The 11,055-nt window shown below is 35.8% G+C and overlaps 1 protein-coding gene across 1 annotated transcript in view; it reads right to left on the bottom strand.

Moving 5' to 3' along the window:
* The window catches only part of ITFG1 (integrin alpha FG-GAP repeat containing 1), a gene marked incomplete at its 5' end in the record, with an annotated part of 101,875 nt that overhangs the window by 5,923 nt on the left and 84,897 nt on the right, over positions 1-11,055 (bottom strand). Inside the window, 2 exons of the mRNA XM_017517890.2 lie at positions 1,559-1,641; positions 2,666-2,790. Coding sequence (XP_017373379.2) covers positions 1,559-1,641; positions 2,666-2,790 — 208 coding nt within the window. The remainder of the gene's footprint in view (positions 1-1,558; positions 1,642-2,665; positions 2,791-11,055) is intronic.

Here is an 11,055-nt window from a genome sequence, read left to right as displayed (position 1 = left end):
AAAAAAAAAAAAAAAAAAAAAAAAAAAAAAAAAAAAAGACAAAAGCCAATCCTCAGTTTTCTGCTCAGAGGCAGTCTTACCAGTTTCTTGCATATCCTTTCAGAGATATCTTATACATACATGAACATGTATGTGTAGATATCTTCTTTTTTAATCACAATGGCTGCTCGTTATACATACTCTTCTACATTTTGCTGTTGCTTCTTTTGTTTGTTGTTGTTGTTTTTTAGCTTACCACTCCATCTTAAGGGGCTGTTCTATGTCCATGGCAGTGAAAAAAAGTCATGATACTGAACTGTATAGAAGTATCATACTTTATATAGTTTCTTACTCATAGTCCAGATTTTCTAGTTTTACTGTAAATGTCATCTATAGAAAACTAACACACAATACAGGCTCATTAAAAAAAATCTGAACCAGGACTATAACTGTTTCAATGATGTCATCTTATTCCAAGCATAAGGCTGTAATAAAGTTTATTTTCTTAAACAGTTTGGTTCTAAAGCCCATTAATCTATCATAAAATGCATCTGCTCAGTTGTGCTGGTAAACTGGCTCTGAGGTAGAGAGGGGTGGGGGAAGCCCTGATACTGGTACCTGCCAATTTTCATGGAGTAGATTCTCTCACCATAACTGATTTCAGTGTGACTTCACTGAATAGAGATGCACAGAGTCAGCTCATGAGGTGGCACAGCTGGTTTTGGCACACAATACAGTCGATGGAAACATTTAATAAAGAATGATGAAGCCCGTATTTTCAGAGGGAATGTAACAAGCAGGGGACCCCACTGATTACATATTCATAGATAAATTCACCATTTCTTTTTGGTTATTTTCTCATTGATATTTGTCTAGCAAATTTTTCTCTATGAAATTTAAATGTTAGGGAATGCTTTTATTGCCGAACTTAAAAAGAACAGAATCAATCTAGAGGAATTTAAATAAAAATGAACAAAGATAAATTAAGGATTTCGAGTTAAATGCTGTATTATGAAATGAATGTATTCTAATAAGGATAAAAATACCTACTATTCACTTAACTAGCACTGTGTTAAGTATATTTCACCTTCAGATGCAGAAACTGAGTCTTGGAGAGGACAAAGTACTGGTTCCTACTCTTGCACTCGGTCAGCAATGGCGCTGAATTTTTCTAGCCTACATCTATTTAACTCCAAAATTTGTGCCCAACCACTGGGATATATACTGCTTCTCAAATAATTTATTTAAAAGACCAGTGCTTTATACAAAGATTTAGTATCCTGAAAATTTGAATTTATAACTAGTAAACTGAAGAGCAGTTTATTTAAGTGGAATATGTATAAATCCCTAATGAGTTAACCTGACGTTTTTCTAATAGGATTGAATTGGTTCTTCATGAAAAATATCTGGGACCTTTTATGTAAGTATGTTTAGTCATTTAAAGTTTGCCATAAGCAAATTAAGGGATGGGTACTCATGGGAATACAGCAGGAATATGAGAGAGTTTAAAAGACATCACTATATCTATATTTCAGAGTTAGCAGTGTCTTTACCAAATCAGTTCAAGCAAGGACATTACCTTCGAGGGACATTATGAGGGTATGGAATGACAATTAGCTGGGAATTTGGAATGATTGCAGTCCACTCTTGTTTTCGTACAGACTGGAAGAAGAAGAATTTAAGAAGATTTAACATTTAGTACATTTAAAAAACAAAATTATTATTCTAAATAAATAAGGAAAAATCTCAACTACTTTGAGAGATTCAACTTCTAGGTATGTATTAAGCTATGTTTACCAGTATTAAGCCAAAAATAAGGCTTTTGTATCATCTGTTGGAAAACTTTCTCATCTTTTCAGGGAAAGATTTTACATATATATATATAAGTATTTGAGACGGAGTCTCGCTCTGTCACTCAGGCTGGAATGCAGTGCCGTGATCTCAGCTCACTGCAACCTCCACCTCCTGGGTTCAAGCAATTCTCCTGACTCAGCCTCCGGAGTAGCTGGGACTACAGGTGCACGCCACCATGCCCAGCTAATTTTTTGTATTTTAATAGAGATGGGGTTTCACTGTGTTGCCCAGCTGGTCGTGAACTCCTGAGCTCAGGTGATCCACCTGCCTCAGCCTCCCAAAGTGCTGAGGTTACAGGCAAGAGCCACTGCACCCAGCAGGAAAGATTATACTGTGTTTTATGAATTCATTCATTTAACAAATATTTATTAGACACTTATGTAGTGGGCAGTGTTCAAAGGGTTATATACAAATGCTGCTTGGAGCTAAAATTCAAATTAAGGGAGACGGACAATAAAGCAAGTAAAATAATACAATTATACATATTATATATAATACTTACACATATGTATAATAATAGTATTTATGTTAGTAAAATATTTTATGTACACGTTAGGTGGTGAAAAATGTTAGGAAGAAAAAGCGGGATAGAGGAATAGGTGAGGTTTATGGGAGAGGAGAGGGAAAAACTACATGGTATCTTCAAATCATGATGTGCTCTATGTAAGATAAGCTTAGGTCACTACCAATATATTTTTCTTTATTTGCTGAAGGGAATAAAAATATTTTATGTATTTGAATTCAAATTCAATTAGGTTCAAATTAATTTAAATATTTAAATAGTGAATATTAAAACACAGATTAACTGTAAACAAAATGAATTTTTACTCACTTTTTCTCCAGATGGACGGGGAATACCAACATAGAGATGGTCAAGAAAATTTGCACTCCGACCTAATCCAAGCACGTTGTATGGTAGTTGAAGAGCTAAATGTGCGGATTGGCTGAGTTGGCCAGCTAGAATTATTCAATTAAAAAAACATTAAAAACATATCTGGAAACACTGCTCCCATCAAATATTAAAATGATAAAATATTAAATATATAGTTATTAGAATAAAACGTGAAGTGAAACATACAGTTCATTAATATTAATGATTCACTTTTTTCTTTTTTTGAGACATGGTCTCACTCTGTCACCTAGGCTGCAGTGCAGTAGTATGATCACAGCTCACTGAGCCTTGACCAAGTCTCAGGCCCAAGCTATTCTTCTATCCCAGCCTCCCAAGTAGCTGAGACCACAGGCGTGCGCCACCATGCTGAGCTAATTTTTAAATATTTGTAGAGATGGTGTTTCACTACGTTGCCTGGCCTCAAACTCCTGGGGTCAAGTGATCCCCCTGCCTCGGCCTCTCAAAATGCTGGGATTATTGGCATGAGCCACTGTGCTCAGCCAGTGATTCACTTTTTAAAGAAAATAGCTTTAATGAGATATAATTCACATACCATACACATCACCCATTTAAAGTATACAGTTAAGTGGTTTTGAGTATATTCAAAGAATTGTTCAGACATCACCACAATCTAATCTTAGAACATTTTTATCACTTGAGAAGCTCTATACATATTAGCAGTCATGTCTGTGTCCAACCCACACACTTCCAGCTGTATATAATCACTAATCTGCTTTCTGCCTCTACAGATTTGCCTATTCTGAAGGCTTCATATAAATGCAATCATACAATGTGGTCTTCGGTGACTGGCTTCTTTCACTTAGCATGTTTTCAAGGTTCATCTATATGTTAGCATGTTTCCATACTTTATTACTGTTATTTGCCAAATATTACTGTTGTGTTATATAAATTTAGTTTCATTAATTGATGGACATTTCAGTCATTTCCATTTTTGGTTATTATGAATAATGGTGTGAACATTCATACACAGGGTTTATTTTTGTATTTACTCGTTTTCCTTTTCCTTGATTATGTAGCTAAGAGTGTTTAACATCATAGGAACTACAGAACTGTTTCCAAAGTACCTGCACCATTTTATGTACCAGCAATGAATGATGGTTCAAATTTTTCCACATCCTCAATAACACTTTTTATTGTGTCTTTTTTATTATAGCCATTCTCCTGGTTGTGAAGTGGTATCTCATGTAGTTTTTACTTGCATTTCCCAAATTACTAACAGTTGTTAATCATGAAAATGATGAATAAGCACATGAAAGCTCAACTATACACACACACACATACACACACACACACATGCGCGCGCGCGCACACACACACACACACACTCTCTCTCTCTCTCTCTTTTTCTCTCTCTCTCTCTCTCGTGTCAGTTAAGTAAGGCATCTGGCCTTTGAGGCACTTTTTCTGTCTTTTTTTTTTTTTAAAGAAATATGGCCGGGCGCGGTGGCTCAAGCCTGTAATCCCAGCACTTTGGGAGGCCGACTCGGGTGGATCACGAGCTCAAGAGATTGAGACCATCCTGGTCAACATGGTGAAACCCCGTCTCTACTAAAAATACAAAAAATCAGCTGGGCATGGTGGCGTGTGCCTGTAATCCCAGCTTCTCAGGAGGCTGAGGCAGGAGAATTGCCTGAACCCAGGAGGCGGAGGGTGCGGTGAGCTGAGATCGCGCCATTGCACTCCAGCCTGGGTAACAAGAGCGAAACTCAAAAAAAAAAAAAAAAAAAAAAAAAAAAAAAAAAAAAAAAAAAAAAAAAAAAGAAATATGTATTAGCATACTTTCCTGTTTCTTTGTAGGTCTTATAATTTTTGTTGAAAACTGGACCTTTAAGATAATAGTGACAACTGTGGTATCACGTAACCCCACCCAAGGGTTTGTTGTTTTTGTTACTGTTTATTTGTTTAGTAGCTTTTTTTTTTTCATTTAGTGAATTCTGTGCATTCTGTATTTCCTGAAGTGGTTGCCCCCAAGTTTTTTTTAATTTTTATTTTTAAAGTTTTTATTCTATATCTGGCTTCCTACTTGGCATACTTGGGTCAGTATTATTTAGTGGTCAGCCAGTGATTTGTTGTAGGATTTCCCTACATACCTTGCCTGTACATCTTCCACTCTTTGTCAAAGTGATTTGTGTGTGAAGGCATGTCTTCAAAGTTCAGACAGTTTAATGGACAGCCTTAGTTTTCATTTCCTGCTTACGTAGGGCTACATGGTGAAGCAGAAGGGAGCTGAGTATTTGAATGAGGTGTTTTCCTTTCTAGGAATTTGCAAAGTCTTCTAGATCCCCAAGAATATGTTGTAGCTTTTCAAAGCTGCCTAAGTTTTCCAGTTTTCTAAGAATTCCTCTTCTGTTTTGACCAGGATCTTGTTTCCTCCACCTTTAATCACAGGCTCTGGTAGCTGAGATGTTGCTGATAGATTACTGTTGTTTTTGGTAATGACCTAGTCAAATGAAATAGCCAAGATACGGAGAATGAAGGTTTTCCAGGGAGTTGCTACTTCAGACAAAATTTTAATAGTAATAGGGATAGAGATTTTCATGCAGCTCCAAGGAGGTCAGTCATATCCATTGGCTGTGAAGCTGCTGGCTTTCCATGGCTACTACACTACTCAATTGAGAAGGGAGGCAGGATGAGAGTAGCTCCAGGTTAAAAATGCTACAGAATCTGTGTCTTATCAAGGATCAATAGTTTTCCCTAGAATAGACAATACTCAGTCCATTCTGTGGCTTTGGTTAATTTCCAGAGTTCTGAAATGGTGGATATTATATGGTTGGCCAGTATTTTTTTGTTTTTTTGGGGCGGCTCTGGGAGAGTAAGTTGATGTGGTCCTCACACTGCCATTCCAATAGTCAATCTTTTCCTACTGTCATTCACTTTTATAGAATATGTATTTCCCAGGTATTTTTCTACATGCTTAAACTTAACATTTAAATGACAAAGTTAATTAATATATAAATATTTTAATATTCAAGGGGGCTCTGCTAAACATCACTAATGTTATAAAAAATATGCAATCACTGGAAAGTATATTTACCTGATGATATAGTTCTTAAACTGGAAATAGTAAGGTATAATGGAAGGGAACATGAATTTAAGGATAGGCATTTAGATTAACAATGTATCTGAAACTGGAAAATAGTATTGTGAACAGCATGGGATGTAGAATTAGTCCACCTTGTGGAATTGTGCTGATTGAAAGATAATGTTTAAAAGTAGAGTATCTCACATAGTAAATAATTATGTTAGCTATCTTTGTTAAGATAAAATTTATTCTTAGAGAGTTGAATTAAAAATTAAACACAGGCTGGGCACGGTGGCTCAGACCTATAATTCCAACACTTTGGGAGGCCAAGGCAGGTGTACTGCTTGAGCACAGGACTTTGAGACCAGCATGGGCAATGTGGTGAAACCCTGTCTCTACAAAAAATACAAAAATTAGCCAGGCATGGTGGCTTTTGCCTGTAGTCTTAGTTACTTTGGAGCTGAGGGAAGAGAAGCACCTGAGCATGGGGAGGTTGAGGCTATAGTGAGATGTGATTGCACCACTGCACTCCAGCCTGGGAGACAGAGACCCTGTCTCAAAAACAAACAAAAATAAAAATTAAACACAGCTGATTTCATTACACTACTAGCAAAGACTGACTTAACAGAAGTAAACCAAAAATAAAGTTCTAAGCCTCACAACTAACTGATGGACAATCCCCTCAGGCATTCAAAAGTTAACCTGAAAAACTAGTTCAGGCCATGAATGGGAAGTGAGGGTCAGACATGCCTCATTATATTCTCCTTTCTATTGGAATTCAGGCACAGCTGACCAGCATTAACAGCAATACAAAGACCTTAAGACTGATAGAATAGACTTTTTAAGTCTGATAAGAAGCATTTACAATCTACTCTATTTGAAGCCTGCTATCTGGAGCCTTCATCTTCACTGATAAAACCTTGGTCTCCACCATCCCTTATGTTAAAAGACTTAAAGTTGACTCTTTTTGTCCACAAGACATCAAACTAGGCTTCTGTTTTCCTGTTTATACTATTAAAATTGCCTATGCAATAAGAAAGCTTAAAATTATTAAGGAGAATAGTAATAAAGAATAAAGTAAAATTATCCAACAACTTCAAATAAAGAGATAATCATCATTACATTTTAGCATACTTTTAGTCACATACTTTTTTCTCCAAGGAATGTGCATGAACAAATAAACACATTTTAGCATAGTTTAGTATTACTTTCACTCAGTATTATTCATGAGTATTTAGTCATCATGAAAATTCTTTAAAAATAGATAAGCAGAGAGAAAAATGATGAAAATACCAAAATCCCATTAAGAGAAAGCCAAAGGAAACACAGTGTAAAAGACATGTATTATTATGTATACTATTAAAGTTATTTTTCCAAAGTGATACCTACACAGACATTACAAAAATATAATTTTCCTGCCTATATAATATCTTATTTAAAAGTTAATTCCTTATTTTTGGAGATAAAGGATTTTTCCTAATCCTTCACTATTAAAAAAAGAATACTTTAGTGAATATCTCAGCAAATCAATATTTGTTTGTATCCAGATTAGTTTCTTTCATTCCTAGATACAGAATACTGGATCAAAGAGCAGTAAGTTTAACACCTATCTTAAATATAGAAAACCTGTTTCCTAAAGAGAGGTTGTATCACTTTACATTTCCATTAGCTTTCAATGAAAGCATCCATTTCAATCCATTCTTATTTTCTAATTGAGCTGAAATTCACATAGCATACAATTAACCATTTAAAAGTGTAAAATCAAATGGCCTTTAGAGTATTCACAATGTTGTGCAACTATCAGTTCTCTCTCCTTTGCAAAACTTTTCATCACCCTATAACAACACCCTGTACCAGTTAAGTAATTACTCCCCCTACCCCTTTCCCCCAGTAACCTCTAAATCTGCTTTCACTGTCTATGGATTTGTCTACCCTAGATAGCTCATATAAAAGGTACCATACATGTGAGCAATTGTGTCTGGCTTCTTTTACTTAGCATAATGTTTTCAAGGGTCATATACGTTGTAGTAAGTATCAGTACTTCATTCCTTCTTATGGAAAAATAATATTCTGTTTTATGTATATACCTTGATTTGTTTATCTATCCAACTATTGATGGACATTTCAGATGTTTCCACCTTTTGGCTATTATTAGTAGTGCTGCTATGAACATGGATGTGTAAATACCTCTTTGAGACCCTGCTTTCAATTCTTTGAGTATATATTAAGAAGCAGAAATCCTGGATCATATGGTAATTCTAGGTTTAATTTTTTGAGGAATTGCCATATTGTTTTTCATAGCAAGTGGACAATTTTACATTCCCACCAGCAATGTATGAGGGTTCCTATTTTTCACAGCCTTGCTGACATGTCATTTTCTGTCTTTTTAATTAAAGCCCTCTTAGTGTTTGAAGTGGTAACTCAGTCTGTTTTTGATTTGCATTTTCTTCATGACCAATTATGTAGGACATTATCTTCTGTGCTTATTGGCCACTTGTATATCTTCTTTGCATAAATGTCTAGTCCACTGCCCATTTTATAATAGGGCTGTTCATGTTGTTGTTGAATTGTAAACATTCTTTTTATAGTCTGGATACTAGAACCTTATCAGAGATAAGATTTGCAAATATTTACTCCCTTTTCAGTTTGTTGAAGAATTTTTTTTTTTTTTTTAAATTTTGAGATAGGGTCTTGTTCTGTAACCCAGGCTGGATTGCAGTGGCACAATCACAGCTCACTGGAGCCTTGATCTCCTGGGCTTAGTGATCCCAGCTCAGCTTCCTGAGTAGCTGAGAGCACAGGCCTATGCCACGGCCTCTGGCTAATAATATATATTTTTTTTCCTGGAGAGATGAGGTCTCACTATATTGCCCATGCTGGTCTCAAACTCGTGGACTTAAGCGATCCTTATGCTGTGGCCTCCCAAAGTGCTGGGATTATAGGCATGAGCCACTGCACCTGGCTAAAAATGTTTTTTATAGGACAAAAGCTTTACATTTTTGAAGAAGCTAATCTATTTTTAAATTTTGTTACTAGTGCTTTGGGTGTCAAATCTAAGAATCCACTGCCAAATCTGAGGAAAAGCAGATCTACTCCTATGTTTGCTTCTAAGAATTCTGTAATCTTACTCCTTATATTGAAGTCATTGATCCATGTTCAGTTAATTATTTTATATGGAGTCTCACTAATTTTTTTTTTTTTGCATGTCATTACACAGATGTTCTAGTATGACCCATTAAAGGTACTCTTCATTCTCCATTAAATGGTCTTGGTACTCTTGTCAAAAATTAATTTGCCATAGAGGTTTGAATTTATTTATGGACTCTCAGTTTTCTTCCATTGGTTTATATGTTTGTCTTTATGTTGGCACTATGCTTGTTGATTACTGTAGCTTTGTATTAAGTTTTGAATTTGGAAAGTGTAAGTTATCTCAGCTTTGCTTTTGTTTTTCAATTTTTTTTGGCTTTTATTGAGGCCCTTATAGTTCTGTATCAATTTGAAGATTGGCTTTTTATTTCTGCAAACAGACCACCTGAATCTGTAGATTGTTTTGGGGAATATTGCTATCTTAAAGTTTTCCAATCCATGAATATGGGATGTCTTTCCATTTATTAGATTTTCTTTAATTTCTCTCAGCAATGTTTTCTAGTTTTCAGTGGATAAATTTTTCAATTTCATGGTTAAATATATTCCTAGGTGTTTCATTCTTCTAGATGTTGTTGAAAAAAAAGAAAGTCTTTTTTTTTCTTTTTTAAAAACTTTTTAGACTTCATTTCTGGTATATGGAAACAACTGATTTTTGGGTGTTGATCTTGTTCCCTATAACTTTGCTGAATTTGTTTAATAGCTGCAGTAGTATTTTTTTCTGTGAGTTACATGAGATTTTCTATATACAGAAAATCATGTCATCTGCAAATAGAAATCGTTTTGCATCTTCCTTTCAGATTTAGAAATCTTTTATTTCTTTTTCTGGCTAAATTGCTATGTGTAGGAATTCTAGTAAAAAGCAGAATAGCAGGAGTGAAAGTGGGCATCCTCATGTTGTTCCTGATCCTAGAAGAAATGCTTTCAGTTTTTAATCATATAGGATGATATCAGCTGTGATTTTTCTTTCTTTTTTTTTTTTTTTTTTTTGAGAAGGAGTTTCGCTCTTGTTACCCAGGCTGGAGTGCAATGGCGCAATCTTGGCTCACCGCAACCTCCGCCTCCTGGGTTCAGGCAATTCTCCTGCCTCAGCCTCCTGAGTAGCTGGGATTACAGGCACGTGCCACCATGCCCAGCTAATTTTTTGTAGTTTTAGTAGAGATGGGGTTTCACCGTGTTGACCAGGATGGTCTCGATCTCTTGACCTCGTGATCCACCCGCCTCGGCCTCCCAAAGTGCTGGGATTACAGGCTTGAGCCACCGCGCCTGGCCTAGCTGTGATTTTTCTTATAAATGCTCTTGATGATGTTAAGGAAGTTCCCTTCTATTCCTAGTTTGCTGAATGTTTTCATTATAAAAGGATGTTGAGTTTTGTCAAATTGTTTTTAGTATCTATTGAAATGATCATGTATTATTTTTCCCTTAGTTCTATTAATGCCATGTATTATACTGATTGACTGTCTTATGCTGAACAATGTTTACAGTCCTGGGACAAATCCCATTTGGTCATAATGTATAAAAGCTTTTATTGTGCTATTGGATTTTGCTTGGTAATACTTTGTTGAAGATTTTTGTATTAATATTCATACGAGATTTTTGTCTGTAGCTTTCTTGTGGTATCTTGTCTCCATCTGGTATGAGAGTAATGCTGGCATCACAGAATGTGTTAGGGGGTATTCACTCTTTTAGTTTTTGTAAAAGTTTGAGTAACAGTGATGCAATTATTTTTTAAATTGGTGGTAGAATTTCATCAGTGTAGCCAACTGGTCCTTGAGTTTTCTTTTTCAGGTTTTCGATTACTGATTGAATCTCTGTATCTGTTACATACAGGTCTATTGACATTGTCTATTTCCTCTTGGGTCTGTTTTGTATTGTATGTGTTTCTCGGAAATACATTTTTTTTTTTGTTTGTTTTTTTTGAGATGCAGTCTTGCTCTGTTGCCCAGGCTGGAGTGTGATGGTGCGATCTGGGCTCACTGCAACCTCCACCTCCTGGGTTCCAGTGATTCTCCTCCTCAGCCTCCCAAGTAGCTGGGATGATAGACATGTACTACCACACCCAGCTAATTTTTGTATTTTTAGTAGAGACAGGGTTTTGCCATGTTGGCCAGGCTGATCTCAAACTTCTAGCCTCAAGCAATCT

This window comes from Cebus imitator, unplaced genomic scaffold (genome assembly GCF_001604975.1).
Source record: "Cebus imitator isolate Cc_AM_T3 unplaced genomic scaffold, Cebus_imitator-1.0 Scaffold652, whole genome shotgun sequence".
NCBI lineage: Eukaryota > Metazoa > Chordata > Mammalia > Primates > Cebidae > Cebus > Cebus imitator.
This window is presented reverse-complemented; position numbering and strand designations above follow the sequence as displayed.